This window comes from Ctenopharyngodon idella, chromosome 15 (genome assembly GCF_019924925.1).
Source record: "Ctenopharyngodon idella isolate HZGC_01 chromosome 15, HZGC01, whole genome shotgun sequence".
In the NCBI taxonomy this organism is placed as follows: Eukaryota; Metazoa; Chordata; class Actinopteri; order Cypriniformes; family Xenocyprididae; genus Ctenopharyngodon; species Ctenopharyngodon idella.
The window spans coordinates 16,874,876-16,892,888 of record NC_067234.1 but is presented as its reverse complement, the minus strand read 5'-3'; the positions used below and the strand labels follow the sequence as shown (position 1 = coordinate 16,892,888).

At 38.5% G+C, this 18,013-nt stretch overlaps 1 protein-coding gene across 6 annotated transcripts in view; it reads right to left on the bottom strand.

The window, feature by feature from the left end:
• cuedc1b (CUE domain containing 1b) overlaps window positions 1–18,013 on the bottom strand; it is a 30,452-nt gene that overhangs the window by 8,214 nt on the left and 4,225 nt on the right. For 2 of the 6 annotated variants that reach the window (XM_051861420.1, XM_051861425.1), the window contains exons 2-3: window positions 1,830–2,459; window positions 288–415 (exon numbers count right to left, since the gene is read on the bottom strand). In XM_051861420.1, coding sequence (XP_051717380.1) covers window positions 288–415; window positions 1,830–2,126 — 425 coding nt within the window. In that variant the 5' untranslated portion in view covers window positions 2,127–2,459. Of the gene's footprint in view, window positions 1–287; window positions 416–1,829; window positions 2,460–6,146; window positions 6,236–9,089; window positions 9,258–9,350; window positions 9,485–10,521; window positions 10,624–18,013 lie in introns of those variants that run through there. The other 4 variants (XM_051861423.1, XM_051861424.1, XM_051861422.1 and 1 more) reach the window with 4 other exon arrangements.

The window sequence follows — 18,013 nt, the reverse complement described above, 5'->3', positions numbered from 1 at the left end:
TCTCAATGCTCACATCAGACTTATAATTCAATTATAGCTTCTGCAATGTGTCTGACCATATTTGTGAATTAATGAGTATTACATCTGTGGAGAAATGGAATTACATGCATCTTGGCTACTAAACCACAAACACAAGGCTCAACAGGAATTGCACTATGGATTATGAACACCAGGGGGCATCAATTCAGAGAACTGTGACTAAAATGAACAAGGACCTGCGATGACCCCATTTCCAAGACTGATATTTCAGTAATTCTTTCAAAACTGCTCTCAAATATTTTTATAACCTCGGTGGAGGAACAGGAGGAGCATCAGGGTATTTCCTGTCATATATGTGCATGTCATATGTCGGTGGTGAGTAGACAGGGGGCGGCTCTTCATCGGAGCTGTCTGGCTCGAGGGTCCGCTCAAGAATCTGATAAAAGCACAAGAAGAAACAAATGCAATTGTTCATAACTTTTTGGAGGAAAAAAGAATAAATTATTTTTATATTGCACAGAATCATTCATTTATTTAGTATTAGTCAGCTATTCATTTAAACCAGTAACGGTAGAAGGAATGTCAAGAAATATGGGTGCTTGATACCAAGTTGAGAATTTTTTAATAAAACTCGACTTTGAACAATACAAGCCATTGTTTTAATTAAATTTGTTAATATTTAAATTAAAATAAAATGTATCAAAAGTGAAATTTTGGTATTGTGACAATCCTAAATGGTAGTTATGGATCTTTCTTTTGTACCCAATATAATGAATACAAATATTTTTTTAATTGTATCTCAGATCAATGTGCTGTACTTATGCTGCTCGCATGAAAATCACAGCAAAGACAACATTCAGTAAAATACACGCAGATATACTGTTCCAACACATCCATCTGTTGATACTAAAATAAAAATAAATAAAAATATTTGTATTTAATTTGTTAATATTTAAATTAAATTAAATTTTTAATTAAATAAAAAATTTAATTTAATGAAGACTATTATAGCAGTAGACTGGTACTGGTATTTTTTTTTTTTTTAATTTCAGGTCAATGTTTTCTGTGATTTTTATACAAACATCATATGCAGTAAAGCACATGCACATACTGTTTCAACACATCCCCATCTAAACAGAAGATTATAAATAATGCAAGAGAAAAAAATACACCAGTGGGGAATGTCCATAAAAGCAGCTACACACAGAATCGTGGAAGAACGTATAAACAAAATGCACTGCAGTTTATGCTTCACTTAGGATTGCATCGAAGTCTAATGGCAGAGCATTTCCACTGAGATACACCGTAATGTGTCTCAGATCCGTCTCCAGGCCCAGTACTGACACAGTTTCTTATCAGAGCAGTCAGGTGTAAGAGGATTGTGGGTAAGAAACCGATTGATTATTACACCCCGCTTAAAATACGATGATGTGCAAGAATGCTACACAAAACTTAGTGGACAAGCAGAATGGACCGCTTTTAATTTATTAAAATGTCACCAGCGTGAAAGACACTTGGGACAGTTCACGAAATTATCACTGTTAGACCTACCTGAAAAACGAAAAGCATTGCATTTATTTGTGCTATTGCTAATTTGTTTATTTGTTCTTATTTTATTACTTGTCTTTAACAACGTTTGACGTAGGCTTGTAGAAATTGGAATCGGAATCGAGAATTGTGAAATCACACCAGGTTACACAAACCAAAAAAACAACAAAAACAATTTATTTATTACTTTTTTTGAGGTGAAAAAGGCCTGACCAGGCCTGCAGAAAAAAATCCTTAACGTTGAGCACTGCTTTTGTCTTCCACTGAAGAACTGCAATCATACGGGCAATATAGACACTGACCTCTGGTGGGATGCTGTCATCTGAATCCGAACTGTCATCTGAGCCCTGCCCATCGATGCTCATCTGCAGGAGCTGGTCGATGGTAGCATCCACAGCCCCATTGTTGGAGCGCAGGACGCACTCGATCACCTCATAGTCCATGCTAGGGAACATGGTTTTAAAGTCCTCCATGGCCTGGTTGAACTCCAGCCGTCGAACTTGCCGGTTGGGCCTGGAGTTGTTGAGCTCGCCTGCTGCCGAGCCTCCGCCACCCCTAGACCCTCCATTACTGCTGCTGCGTCGGAAAAGGCTGGTCATCCTACAGGATCCCTGTTTCCTCACCCGACCAACGACGCCACGTAGGAAACGATGGCGCCCACTTCAGCCCGATGCCTCCCACAAAATGTCTCTGTCCGTCTCACGTGTTTGTTTTTTTTGGTTTCTGGAACTATTCAAGTTCACTTTTTCATCATACCGAAAACAACCTAGTCCGCTGGATTGAGAGAAATCCTTTCTTTCTCTTCTTCTGCTTATTAAGCTGCATCCAACAAGACAGTATGGAGTCGCTGGCACGAGGGAAGTAGACGGTCTGGTCTTGAGCGTTCTAGCTTTGTGTCTGACTGTGCGATTTCCCCATTAGCTCTGCTCAAACTGAAAGTAAATACAGAGACACAAAGTTAACAAGATAGGGTTTGAAACGATACAGTTTATTATAAAAAACTTTGACTGCCAAACATCAACCAGTTAATGGTCTGAATTTGTTTCTCATTGGCCCTGTATTTAGTCCACACACGCTGCTACATCTATCCCTGATAGACAGATATAATGACATCCGCAGATATAATGACACTGGCAGAAATAAGCGGTAGAAAGCAAAAAACAAAGCTAGTGCGTAGAGTCAAATTCTAGGGTAAGAAATAAATAAAAGGGTAAGAAACCAGGATGACAGGAAGTGTATCCAAATACTACATATGGAATATATTATACTAAAATCATGACTTGTACTTGCCCTGCCAACTGGCCACAAAATTATTATTTTTTATTGTAATTTATTCCTGTGATGGCAAAGCTGAATTTTCAGCATCATTACGCCAGTCTTTACTGTCAGATGATCCTTCAGAAATCACTCTAATATTCTGATTTACTAATCAAGAAACATATTTTTGGTATGTTATATTTGATATATTTTTATATCAATGTTAAACACAGTTGTGCTGCTTAATATTTTTGTAAAAAATTGTGATACTTTTTATTTTTAAATTTTTACTTTAAATTTTTAAATGAATAGAACAGCAGTTATTTGAAATTTACAATGTAAAAGTTACTGTAACCTTTGATCAATTTAATGCATCTTTGCTGAATTAATTTCTTTAAAATTCTTTAAAAAAAATCTTACTAACCCTAAACTTTTGAATGGTAGTATGCTGGAATACATTCTTGCAGTTTCAACAAAAACAAAACAAAACAAAAGCAAACAAAAAAATAATTTAGGTCCCACTTTATATTAGGTGGCTTTAACTACTATGTACTTAAATAAAAAAATAAGTACAATGTACTTATTGTGTTTATACTGTATCGCAAAACACTTTTGCTGCTATTGAAGTGGGATACGGGTAAGGTTAGGGACAGGATTGGTGGTAGGGGTAGGTTTAAGGGTGGGTTAAGGTGTAAGGGATGGGTCAACAGTGCAATTATAAACGTAATTACAGAAATGAATTACAGATGTAATTACATGCAGGTGTTTTTAAAATATAAGCACAATGTAAAAACATGTATGTACACAATAAGTGCATTGTACCAAATGATTAATTTAAATGTAAGTACACAGTAGTTAAGGCCACCTAATATAAAGTGGGACCTATATATTTAAATCGAATGAACGAACAAACAAACAAACAAACAAACTACCCCAGACTCATCAGGGTAGTATGGTGAATGGGGAAGGTAGCCAAGCAGTGGAGTAATGCAACAGATGTCTGGATACCAAAGGAGGAGAACGCAAGTGACACCACACTGTTCTGCTCCATCTCTCTGCTCAGTGTGGAAGGCAAAGTCTTTTTCAAGATTCTTGCTAACTGTCTGACAGTGTAACTCCTGAGGAATACCTACATTGATACCGCAGTGCAGAAGGGAGAAGTTCCAGGTATGCTGGGCTGTATAGAGCACACAGGAGTGGCTACCTACTTGATCCGCGAGACAAGGGAGAATAGAGGAGACCTGGCAGTCGTTTGGCTTGACCTTGCCAACGCCTATGGATCCATTCCACATAAACTTGTGGCAACAGCGCTGACAAGATACCATGTTCCAGAGAGGATTAAAGACCTCATACTGGATTACTACAATAGTTTCAGTTTGAGGCTCACCTCTGGGTCAACAACATCTGCATGGCATCACCTAGAAAATCTAACTGTCACAGCAACATCAGTTCCAGGGTGCCGACGGCTCCTCCAAGGGCTGGAAAGGCTCATTACAAGGGCGAGAATGAGTTTCAAGCCAGCCAACTCCAGGTCCTTAGTCCCGAGGAAGGGAAGAGTGTCCGATAAGCACCGCTTCTCTTTGGGAAGAGTCCAAATTCCATTGATGTCTGAGAAGCCTTTGAAGAGCCTGGGGAAGACCTTTGACTGCACACTAAGAGATCCAGGCAACTAGTATGGAGCTGAAAGCATGGCTATCAACAGCAGATAAAGTCAGGACTCCCAGGAAAGTTCAAGGAATGGCTTTATCAGCATGCTATCCTTGCCAAGACTTCATGGCAATCGTGGAGCACTGCCCTCTATAGGCACACCAACAAGCTGCAGCTTCCTTTCACTAGACTGACAGAGGAATTTAAGGTCACCAGCGTTAGAGGGGTGTTACCTTATACAGACTTTATAGACAGACACCAGAATCTCCTCTGCAGACATCAGTTAGAACTGGAAGATAGTGGCGGGCACAAGAGGCAGTTGAGCAGGGAAAAGCAAGGCTGAAACATGGCATGTTAGTAGGCTCTGTGGCAGCCAGATGAACCAGGATTGGTAGCTACACGAGACCATGCTACAACAAAGCTCAGGGGAGAGGGAGACATCAGCTGATACAAGGAGAGATCTGAGCAGTGGTAGAAGAGGAAGGCCAGAGTAGTGGCTATGTGCAAGCAGGGAGCTTGGACTAATTGGGACAATACAACTGTGCGTAAGATCACCTGGGTAGAACTTTGGAAGACAGAACCCGCTAGACACAAGTTTCTGATCCAGGCAACGCATGATGTCCTTCCGAGACCAGCCAACCTGCATTGCTGGGGTTTAGCTAATAATCCAGTATGCCCACTGTGCCTGGCAAGAGGTTCCTTAGAGCAAATCTTGAGCTCCTCAGGACCAAGGACCTGGATTTAGCTGGCTTGGGAGAGGGGACGTACAGGTGGCACCATGAGCGTGTCCTCAAGGCAGTAGCTGACACCATCTGCATCCCAGTCAAAAAGAGCAAACATTAGATTCCAATAAGGCACAACATCGCCTTTGTCAGGGAGGAAGAGAAACCTCAGGTGGAGCCCAGGGCCTCAACTGGGCTGCTAGCCTCAGCTCATGATTGTCAGCTGCAGGTTGACCTAGGCAAGCAGCTAAAGTTTCCGGAAAGCATTGCAAGGACGACACTCAGATTTGGTCCTAATATCTGAATGTTCCAAGCAAATGGTCATGTTGGAACTTGGGAAGACCAGATAGAGGAGGCCCATGAGCACAAGAAGGCCACATATCACGAACTGGGAGAGGAAAGTGGAAGGCGTGGGTGGAGGGCCCACTGCGAGCCCATTAAGGTGGGCTGCAGGGGCTTTGCAGGACAAGTCTCTACATCGAACACTCAGTCTCCATGGTATTAGAGGATTGCAGGAAAGAAAAGCCACCAAGAACATCAGAAAAAAAAATTTCAAGGTGGCTGTGGATAAAGAGTGGATACACTGATCCACAGTTTAGTGCTCTACTTGGACACAAGCCGGGGACTGATCACCCCTGGCTGGGTCACCCAGGCGAGGGTGTCTAATGATCTAAGACTCAAAACACCCTACAACCCTGAGTACATCACTGATGATGTGTCCTAATTGCACTATTGGGTGTTTCAGAAACCATATATAGGAATTTAAGCATATTTTTAAATACTTAAAATATATCTAAAATAAATCAAAATATAATATTTAAAAACATTAAATGTATAAATTTAAAATGTACATAAAGAATTTAAGTATCTTTTATATACTTTCCAGGTTTAAATAAATCTATTGTCAGTGTGTTATCAGTACTAGTGACAAACAGCAAAATCTATTATTGTCAAGCTCAAAACTTAATTTTAGATGCAAATGCATTAATTTACCTTCAGACTACTTAAAGCAAATCCTGACCACTCTCAGGCCCCAGTCCTCTCGACATCTAGTTGTCCAAAGTTTTCCACATATCTGCTTTCTGTTAAAATGCGAAACAAGAATGCTAAAAATGTGCGAGTCTGCAGAGCATAGCTACAACTTTGCTGTGATGTTCTGGGATCTCATTTGCCTTCCACCCTCCCTTTCTCTCTCCTCTCAGTGCAGGGCAGAGAAATCCCTGCTTCGGTAAAACAATACACACAGCCGAGCCCGAGCCAAGCCCACATGGCACTGCCAGGACCCAGCACCCCTCACCAGCCTCTCGTTGGCATGGAGACATTTTGTGATGTAAACAGGATGCTTTGCCATGCACTGACATGAAAGCGTATGCACGCCTGTAGGGATGCCGGCAAGAGAGCGGGGAGCATGGTTTAGTGACCGAGGAAAAATTCCTCTTGTGGCCAATTTCAGTGGCTTGAGGATTGTGTTCTGAGTGAAAAGGTATTGTTTTAGTTCCCTACTGAATTAAGAGCCTGTTTTGCATCTACTTAGTCATTCGGCTTAGACGCTGAGATGCCTTGGCGACGCACAACAAGAAAGGTCACGGAAACAAGAGTGGTTTTCTAAGAGTATGACCCACTTGGCTAGTAGTAATGGCAATTTGGAAAAATAAGCCGAGGAGAACTGCGACTTCTGGAAAATCCTTGGCCTAGGAAAATTAATTGACAGTTTATTATCGTGCTTTCAAGGCAGTGCTGTATTGATATTCCACAAAACATGCTTACATGCATCAGCGTGTCGAATCATGATTCGGATCGCGTGTCAAAACTGCTGAAATCACGTGACTTTGGTGCTCCGAACCGCTGATTCGACACGCTGATTCATAACGCTCCGAAGCTTCATGAAGCAGTGTTTTGAAATCGGCAATCACTATATAAGTCGTTATTTTGTTTTTTTGGCACACCAAAAATATTCTCGTGGCTTTATAATATTAGTATTGAACCACTGTACTCACATGAACTGATTTAAATATGTTTTTAGTACATTAATGGATCTTGAGAGAGGAAATGTCATTGCTGGCTATGCAGGCCTCACTGAGCCATCGGATTTCAACAAAAATATCTTAATTTGTGTTCCGAAGATTAACGAAGGTCTTACGGGTGTGGAACGGCATGAGGGTGAGGAATTAATGACATTATTTTCATTTTTGGGTGAATTAACCCTTTAAGTATGAGACTTCTTTCAAAAACATTTAAAAAAATCTTACCGACCCCAAACTTTTGAACTGTAGTTTATGTATATTTAGCTATAAATAACAGCGAGTTTTCACTGCAGGTACTATAATTAAACAGTATTAATAATAATAAAAGATAAACATTCCCTTTTAGTTAAATTTCATGGTCTATAAAACACAGCTTGGTTACTAGTAGTGTTGTCAAAAGTACCGGTACTTCGGTACCAAGTCGGTACTGAAATTTTGAAAATGTGACGATACCAGCATTTCTGTAGTACCGGGAGTACCGAGTATCCAGGGTATATTCGGTACCCACTGATAGGACTGTGGCAGTATTTACTTGAATATGACACGAGTGAAGCACAAAGCTTTGTTTACAGAAGAAATAACAGGTTAGCAATTAAATGTGACATCGCAGCCATGGAAACATTTTGGTTCATGCCGAATGAGAGAGGTACGTGAGTCCATACATTTAAGCTTTGTATTCTGTTTTGCGAATCGCGATCTGGTCACCTGATTATCAGAGAATTTAACAATATTCCATTAGTTATTCCACTGAACATGGAATCTCTGTTTCTTTTCCCAAATCTTCATTCAAGCAGGGGATTATAAACGTTTCTTCCTTTCTTTCTACATTCTTTACTGTGGTGAAGTAGAAAAAACACCGTAGGACAGAAACCTTTTTGCTTGCACGTCAATTTCTATTTAACACAGTTTGTGCTTGTTATTAGACTTGATAAGGCGCGTCAAGTTTATTTGTATAGTGCGTTTCACACACGCCGGTGATTTTTAGTTTCGCTTTCTCTGGCAGTACAAAATCAAATATAGCCTGAATGTGTGAAGATAAAACTCGCTCTTCAGACCTTTTACAACAAGTGTCAGCTGCTTTTAACATCAGAAGATAACATGAAGATATTATTAAAGAGAAATGGTCTCTTTCCTGCTCGTGTCCCACATCCCTCTCAAAGAGCAGAACGGCTATATGACGCATCTTTGTGTGGAAATAAAAAACGAATGTTTTTTTTATAATCATACTTAACTTTCTTATTATTTAGATTACCATTATTTACTGATATTATTTAATAGTTTTACAGGCTGTAGTGTCGTTTCACTGAAGGAATAGCTAAAATAAACACGCATGTCTGTTTCAAAATGGATGTTTGATTATTTGTTTATTTATTTTTTTATATTTCAAAATTTATTTCATTGAGGTATATATACATACACACACACAAACATACACACACAGGCTCCAAATATTTATATGTATGATTACCATCATATTTAATATGTTTTTAAAAATAGGCCACTTAAATAAAATAGTAAAATAGTTCCAACAGATTTTCCTGTGGTACCAAAAATGGTACAGAGAACCGTAAAATTTTACTGACTACTGGAATTTTGGTACCGTGACAACACTTGTTACTAGGCCTGTAAATAGACCCTCCTCAAAACCAATACTATATTTAGGTTGTCTGTTGGAATATTTCAGTATGGAATTCTTTCTGCATTATTTCAACTCCTATCAGGGATCCCTGGAGACAGGAAATTGGTAACAGGATGCTCTATAACAAAGCCTTTAGAAGTATCAGAAACTTGTAGCGTGTTTAATGCAAAGACTATATTCGATAACGTTTGATGCAAATATGGTACAAAGAGCTGAAGTCAGTATATGAGCTTATCATAAGCTGAAATTCTAAACATCCAACTTTCCACTTACCCTTCCTGCTTGAGACTCTCACTTCCTGTTGTGAAGTACCCATCTGACCCATCACTAACACCCGATATCAAAGAGCTTTGAACTGAAGCTGAACACAGCAGAGATGTCTTGCAGTGCACGTATATGCATGCACTCAGAGTTGGCACGAACTGCATAGAGCCAAGGCCATGCATTCCACTGAGCTATTTTTCACATGACTATGATCTGTATCCGAGAACCTTCTATATTTACTAATGGGAGCCAGAGCTCAATTTTACTCACCCAGAAAGCCAACTCACTGTCTCCACTGCCAATGTCATGGCAAAAAAAATTCAGAGCAGATGTAAAACAGTCATGCTTCATAAATCTGTTGTGTTACCTGCTTAGGAAATGTGTCTAGTGGGATGTTTTACAAACAAGCAAAGGTTATGGAACTTTGGCAGTTTGTCTTCTTACTAGGCAATAAGTAACTAAAAAACAAAAAAACAAAACAATATCTAGGAAAGTCCTTTGACCACAATCCACTGTACTACATACTTTATGTCGCTGAACGAAACAATGCTGTGCTATTCTTTGACGAACAGAAAGTTCAAAAGAACAGAATTTATTTTAATTATCTTTTTTGGCACTTTTGATCAATATAATGCATCCATTGCTGAAGACAAGTATTTTATTTTTTTCAAAAATAAACAAATAAATAAATAAAACTTACTGACTCCAAATGGTTTGGCCACACACAAGTGGTTACACACACTTTAACACAAACTTTAAATAAACTCTTTGCTGCTGTCAAATAGATTCAATGTTTAAACAAAACAGAAACAGTGAAAATGAGAATAATATTTAACAATTTGTATTTATCTGCACCAAGATAACAATACATAATAAACAGCAATATGCATTTACATTTTTTTGAAGCATGTAAATTACCACAACCAAATTTTTCAGCAATGATTCGAATAAGTCATGAAATCAGTGTTGAAATAAACAGTTCAAAAGAACTGATTCAAGGAAATAAGTTCAAGTTAAAACTACATTGCCATTTTTGTTACTGAGATTTAAATCAAAGATGTTGTTTATGTTGTTAAAATATTTCAACATAATGCTATCAGATTCGAGAGAAAAGAGATACAAGCCTTTAAAACAGATTTAAATCTACACAATATACATATTGCTACTGAAAAGAAATCTAGTACAGATGCCCGTGACACAGGATAAGAAAACAACTGCCAACTACAGTAGTCATGAACTTTTGAACCAAGGATTTAGCTAACTCATCCTGGTTAGTCAATAACTCACATGGTGCACAGACGGTTTCCAGATCCAACACATGATGTGAATTACGGGAAAAGAAATGCATCACATCCTGTCTGCAAGCTGGCTGCAGGCCAGTGGACATCCACATGCTAGAGTGCTTTAAAAACTCCATTTAGAAAAGCCTGAACACTCTCACCTGCTCTGAGGATACATGGATGTGAGCTGTCCACTTTCATATGCATTATTCAGCTCTGTTCAGTCTTATCGTTTAGGCAGAGATGGATTAAAGTGGGCAGATCTTGATGGGGACATGAAACGAAAGCATGTTCAATACTTTTAACACCAAACAGCGCTAGTAACAGAAAGTATGCTTGTAGTTAAGAGGCATCATAATTGGCAGACCTGAGTTTGAGTGTATTTTTAAGTGTATGAATTCTGTGGACAGCATTTGCACAATTCAGAGGAATGGATTTACACATATTACTGATATCAACAACAGTAAAAACGGTACAATCATGCATGCCCTCACTACAGTGGTTGAAGGGTTAGTTCACCCAAAAATGAAAATAATGTCATTTATTACTCACCCTCATGTCGTTCCACACCCGTAAGACCTTCGTTCATCTTCAGAACACAAATTAAGATATTTTTGTTGAAATCTGATGGCTCAGTGAGGCCTGCATAGCCAGCAATGACATTTCCTCTCTCAAGATCCATTAATGTACTAAAAACACATTTAAATCAGTTCATGTGAGTACAGTGGTTCAATATTAATATTATAAAGCGACGAGAATATTTTTGGTGCGGCAAAAAAACAAAATAACGACTTATATAGTGATGGCCGATTTCAAAACACAAGCTTCAGAGCGTTATGAATCTTTTGTGTCGAATCATGATTCAGATCGCGTGTCAAACTGACAATATTAATATTGAACCACTGTACTCACATGAACTGATTTAAATATGTTTCTAGTACATTAATGGATCTTGAGAGAGGAAATGTCATTGCTGGCTATGCAGGCCTCACTGAGCCATGGGATTTCATCAAAAATATCTTAATTTGTGTTCTGAAGATGAACGAAGGTCTTACGGGTGTGGAACGACATGAGGGTGAGTAATAAATGACATTATTTTCATTTTTGGGTGAACTAACCCTTTAATATGTAACAATGGTTTCTGTAGAACTGTATTTGGTGTTTGTTATAAAAATGAGTTAGAAACTGCCATTTCATCATAAAAATGAATAATAAATGAATTCCTAATGTCACTGGTAGCTGAAAATCCTCAAATTATCCAAAATAAACAAGCATGCAAGAGGCAGGGGATTTGTAGAGATTTCTGAATAACGGCCATTCCAATTCAGGGCAAATCTATGGAGCTTTCTGCAAGATGCTGTGTGTTCAAATAAATAATCTTAGAAACAGGGTTATAGATGCTTATATATTTACCCATTAATAATTAAGTGAGACTCATCAATCATCAAAAATTTAAATGAAAAAAAAAAAAATTGTTTCCATCCAAAGTTACGAATTTAACTTATGCCCTAAATTGGAATAATCGCAAAAAACTTTTCTAAATAAAGCACTGTTTTCATCCCATGTGTTCAAGAGAACAAAATTGTCACTTACTGGAAAATTGCCATAAAATAAAAATGGACGTTGCTGCAATCGGTGAAGCCACTTCGTACATCACTTGTGCTTGCATGAAGACTAAACGCAACAAATGCTGTCATATTATATTGCATTAGGAGACTGAAGCCTCGTCTTTGGGAACAAAATCGTGTAATACAGTTCTAGGGCGTCATTATTAATACCCAACCATTTTGATGAAAAAATTTGGCTCAGGCATTTCAGAACGACCAAACCAACATTTGAGATGCTGTGCAAAGAAATTGGTCCGTGTGTTAGTCCCGTTATGCTGTCTCATGTAGGGCTGTTGAGGTAAAGGAATTTCCCTTGTGGTATTTTTGAGTGGCTCAATAGCGCGATATGCGGTATTACCGCCATATATATATACACATATATATATATATATATATATATATATATATATATACATATATAAATGAGGTCATATTAAGTAGAGTACCTCAGGGATGATGTGTTTTTGTAGGCCAACCTGGAAGTTAGCGGCGCACGGGTTCCCTCGATCGAAAGCCTATGCATTTTTTCCAGAGACTTTTGGAAAAAAAATCGCAAAAAATAAGCTCTGTGTTTAACAAAGGGTTATGACACTTACATGTTTTGTCTGTCAAGATAATCTTCATAAGTTAACACAACATTTATACATTTTGAAGCCTAAATAAAGTGGTCAGATATAAAAAGTTAACAGTAGGCTATAAACGGACTACAGCACACCAAGGTCGCGGATCAACGTCACCACCACCAAGCTTCCTCAAACTTTATTTAGAAAAACAACTTTATTTAAAAACATGCTCGCTGATTATGATCTGCGCTGTGTATGAATACTTTTCCACTTTTTCATGAGAAATGCTGTCCAAATATCCTGTTTGTCATGATGACGTCTAAAGTCCCCGCCAAAGGAAGTAGGACCTTTTAGCAATTTGTTAGCAACCGCCGTTTTTTAAGACACAATAAAGGTTTAAAGAATCACAAGTGGGTTATAACTGGTGTGTTTTATGTCATAGATCAAAACGTGAAAATATTTAGAGGCTTTGTTAACCACAGACCTTATTTCAGGCGATTTAGCAAAAACCCATTCAAAAAACCCATTGACTTCGGGGCGATGGAACTGGAAGTCCTAAAATGCTAACTCACTTCCGGGTTTTGCCTACAAAAACACGTCATCCCTGAGGTACTCTGTAACGAAACTAAATAGAGCATTGAAACAGGAAGTGAAGTAAAAAGAGAATGTCAAAATAAGGGTCTACAAAACAGAACATAAACCTGACAGTAAGATCGTAGGGCTATTGTTGAATGTATAACAGTTAGTACCGATCCTCGAATCTGACTAAACAAGAGACTTTCTGCTCACAAGGTGGCGGCAAGGACTATCTTAGAGTCTTTAAACCGTTCATTCAACTGCACGTTCAAAAACACAGATTCATTCAAAGAGAGATGTAATGAAACAAGCTGTTGAAATCATTTTAACGTTGAGCGCCACTTTATAAGGCTCAGCTGACCAGTAATGCGTCGGTGCTAAGGCAGAGATTTCGCTATCCTTGGACACGACAACCTTTTTTCACGAATATGTCTTGGCCTGAAGGACAGACGCAAGTAATCGCACACGCTCAGTCGATCTCTCTCACATTCACTGTAGAGCTGCACGATTAATCGGAAAAAGATCGCGATCTCGATTCAAGCACCAACGCGATCCTACTTTATTAATGAACATTCAAATCTGTGTTTGTGCTGCCAGAGCCAGAGAGAGCAGTTTTGAACCACACATTAGTTATTTCTGGTTTACAAATATTCAAATTATCACAGAAGTACTGAGATATAAGTTTACTATAAATTAGTATATAAACACTGATGTCTACGATAGCGATCAAAATAGAGCAAACTACCTTTTGAAACGAACTTGGCACGTCAAATAACAGTTGTTTCAATTACATCTTATTCTACTAGGTGGCGACAACTGACTGTTAAAAAAATGTATGTGTCATTGAATCATTCATTCAAAAGATTCGTTCAAAAACACTGATTCATCCAGTAATGAAACAAGTATTTATTAATAAGTCATTGAATTCATTCAAAACCATTTTTAAACAATTCATTCAAACATTTTCCAGCAATTTATATTTTGTCAGAACCTCTAGTAAATTAGATATTATTTTGTTTGGTTGTATATTCAGAATCGTGATTCTCATTTTATCCAGAATCGTGCAGCTCTAATTCACTGTCTGTTTAGGCTTGTTTAGTGCAAATCTATAGAGCCTCTGTACAAATCACCATGGCACACATTATGCTATCATTATTAACTATTTAATACTTAGTACACATGTATGAGGTGTAAAACGAGAAGGACATAACCTTTCAAAAAATAGAAAACATGCAAAAATCGCGGTTGCTGCGGTTTTTGCAGTCCTCTGTGGTTGGCTCTTCAAAAGCGCAGTTATCAGGACAGCCCTACTCACATGATCTGTTGAAGCAAAGCCACATGACTTTTTTTTTGTTGTGCATCAAGGGATTTGTTCGGTAAATGTGTTTCCATTGTATTTTTTGCGTACATCTTCTTATCAGATAAAAAATTATCCACCTCAATTGAGCACATACATTTTTTTATGCACATTTTTAGAATTTATGCCCATCTTGGCATTTTCATCCAGCGTTATTTTAATGCAAAATCCTAAAATTCACATAAAATTAAGTGGATGGAAACATTGCTAGTCAAGGAAACATGAACATATTTTGGGTGTTGACCCACATAAGTGTACCATCGCCCTGCCACAGTGACTCCAGCCGTGCTGATTGTGGGCACCAAATTGGTTGCACTCAACTTGTTTTGACAGCTGATAAAGGCCAATTAAAGTCTGCGGGTTGTTTTCACAGGCCTTGTCCAGGGCGTTATCAAGAAGCTTTTTTTTTCCGAAATAGGTTTCACTTTGCATTAATAATGGTAAATCTGACAGACGCTGTAAGGCTGAAGGACTTCAAAGGAGCAGAAAATGCATTATTGGCAGGCGAGCTTTCATGTAATGATTCCTCAAGTGTGTGCTGTGATCAGTATTTAACAAAGCCCTAATAACGTCAACGTGCCTTAATATAAGAGAGTGTGAAAGGGCAGCTATGGTTTAAACCTGCTCAAAAAAGCTGAAGACCCAAAATCCATCTGAGCAGGCTGTGTAAAACCACCAAGCCACTTTTCAGATGGGAAACTATCTGGCAGCATCAGCACAAGCTAAAAAAGATAACAAACAGACCAGCAAACCAGGGGGGGAAAAAAAGAAGTGAGAGAAACACTTTTTCACCAAAAGCGAAGAGAGGAAGGAAAAAAAACATGGGCTTGTTGATAGAAGATATTTTCCGAGCAGTGCGTGCCATGATCAAAAGAATGCTAAATCTGGATGCTGAAATATCAGGGCGATACATTCCTTCGACGCCGCCTGGCTTCAAACTGTCAAACACAGATTAAAGACAACGCTCGCTCTGTCGGGTGCAAAATCAATCTGGCATAAACAGACAAAAATTAAGTTAACAAATAGACAATGACCATATTAGGTCTGATGATTGTATTCTGAATCAAAAAAGGCAAATGGAGCAGTCAGAAGCAAAAATATGGCTGTTCAGCAAGCAGATGAACAGAACGGACACGAGGGGGAGAAACTGGAAAGCCTCCACGAGTTCTCAAGTGAGCCAGTCAGCTCCAACACCTTGGCAAGAGCAAAACTAATCGCAAAACAGACCTTAGACAGAGGCACAATCAATTACGCCGTCTGTGATGTCTGGCAGCTTCTGCTCATATGTGTTTCTGAATGAGGGAAATGTGAAGTCTGCAAAAGTAGAATAATTAATGGCTGAAAGGGAGTAACTCACTGCTATCTGTAATGGGATGCGTGTCTGTCTGAATGCATCACTGACTGGATGGATGCCACAAAGCCATCACTTGAATAGAGACACAAATCTATTTGGTTTGATTCATCACTGTTTTTGTGTTCATTCTGGAAGGAAACTGGAAAAGGCTTGTGCGTGAAGTTTATATGCGCAGTATTTTTGTGGAAAAGCACTTTTATTTGTGACTCTAGTTCAGTTGAATGAGCAGAAATCAGTCAGGCAGGCACTGAACCAAATAGCATAAGGGCTTGACAATCCCCTCCTCCTCTTCTTTCTTCCTCCTTTCCTCTGACCTTGTTCCAAAGCCATAGCCAACATGAGGGAACTGGGGTTTCTGAAACGGGAAGGAGGAAAGAAAAAGGCTGACTTGACTATGACACCCTCAGCATGTCGCCTGTGCCGCTGCTGGAGGATCTTCTTCAGCGTGTCGTGCATCTGTTGACGCTCGCGCAATAAACCCAATAAAGATGATCTTAACAGACCTTTTTTTGGACCATCTGCCACATAAGGAACAAAAGTCTGCCATTGTCCCCCCCAGAGCCCAACACACAAAACATTTGCTAAAGACAGTGTCTGAAAGCACATTAGCACCTTTTAGCCAAACTTTCACTACCCACTCAAAATACATAAACTTATTGTAAATGCAGTTTATTCCATCTAAACAACTTAGGGATGCATTAAATTAATCGAAAGTGACAGTAAAGAAAAAGATTTCTATTTCAAATAAATGCTGTTCTTTTGAACTTTCTATTTATTAAAGTATCCTGAAAAAAAGTATCACCATTTCCAGAAAAATATCAAGTAACTGTTTTTACATTGATATAAGAAATGTCTTGATCAGTAAATCAGCATATTAGAATGATTTCTGTAGGATCATGTGACACTGAAGACTCCTGAAAATTCAGCTTTGTCATTACAGTAATACATTTCATTTTAAAATTTTAATAATATTTCAAATGTTACTGTTTTTACTGGGTTTTTTTTGTTTTTTTTTAATCAAATAAATGCAGCCTTGGTGAGCATATGAGACTTCTTTCAAAAACGTTAAAACATTTTTACAAGAACAATCCTCTTCTTAAATAAAGTATTTGAAAAAAAACAAACAATCCCAAACTTTTAAATGCCAGTGTATGTAAGGGATAATCTACGGCTAGCTGTGAATTAAACGATTTTAATGCATGATGTGGAGGCTAAAAACCTCCTGACGTGAAGCAGAATCCATTGATTCGATTTAAATCGTTTAATGTACAGCTAGCCGTGGATTAATGCGCTTATCCCATGGTCATTTTCCAGCATTAACAACCTAAAGGGGTGGTTGATTATGATTTCACTTTTTTAACTTTAGTTAGTGTGTAATGTTGCTGTTTAAGCATAAACAACTGCAAAGTTACGACACTCAAAGTTCAATGCAAAGGGAGACATTTTCTTTTAAAGAATTTGCTGTTTAAGGACTACAACAAATGGCTGGTAAGGACTACAACGAGCTTCTTCCTGTGTTAATGACATCACTAACCCTAAAATTTACATAAACCCCGAGAACACGCAACAAAGGGGGTGAGGCCATGTTGCTTTAGAGAAGAGGAAGAGTTGTTGTAGTAGAGTGTTGTTGACATGCCGTCATTTTACGCCGGACTGCTTCACAAATGAGGTTCAATTCAACACAAAAGACTAACATGACGGCACATGCTAGTGGATGAGTTGAATCAACTCCACAGCAACTACATAAATTTATCCACTAACCATTCAGAAACGTCCAGTTTCATTCTAAAAGTTGTAACTTCTTCCTGAGTCTCTCCATCAGTGTCGACTCCGGTTTGAACAATGTAAGGCTGAACACCGTTACTGACAATCCTCATTTTGGCTGCGTGAGATTCTCCAGTTTTGTTGTTGTTGTTGAGCGACCGAAGCGCGAGCTGTTAAAGCTCCGCCCTCTTCTGGAAAGGGGGCCGGGAGCAGCAGCTCATTTGCATTTAAAGGGACACACACAAAAACGACGTGTTTTTGCTCACACCCAAATAGGGGCAAATTTGACAAGCTATAATAAATGATCTGTGGGGTATTTTGAGCTGAAACTTCACAGACACATTCTGAGGACACCAGAGACTTATATGGACATTATATGTCCCCTTTAAAGCTGTTATTGATGTTTGCAGTGCAACATTTGACCGGAAGGGT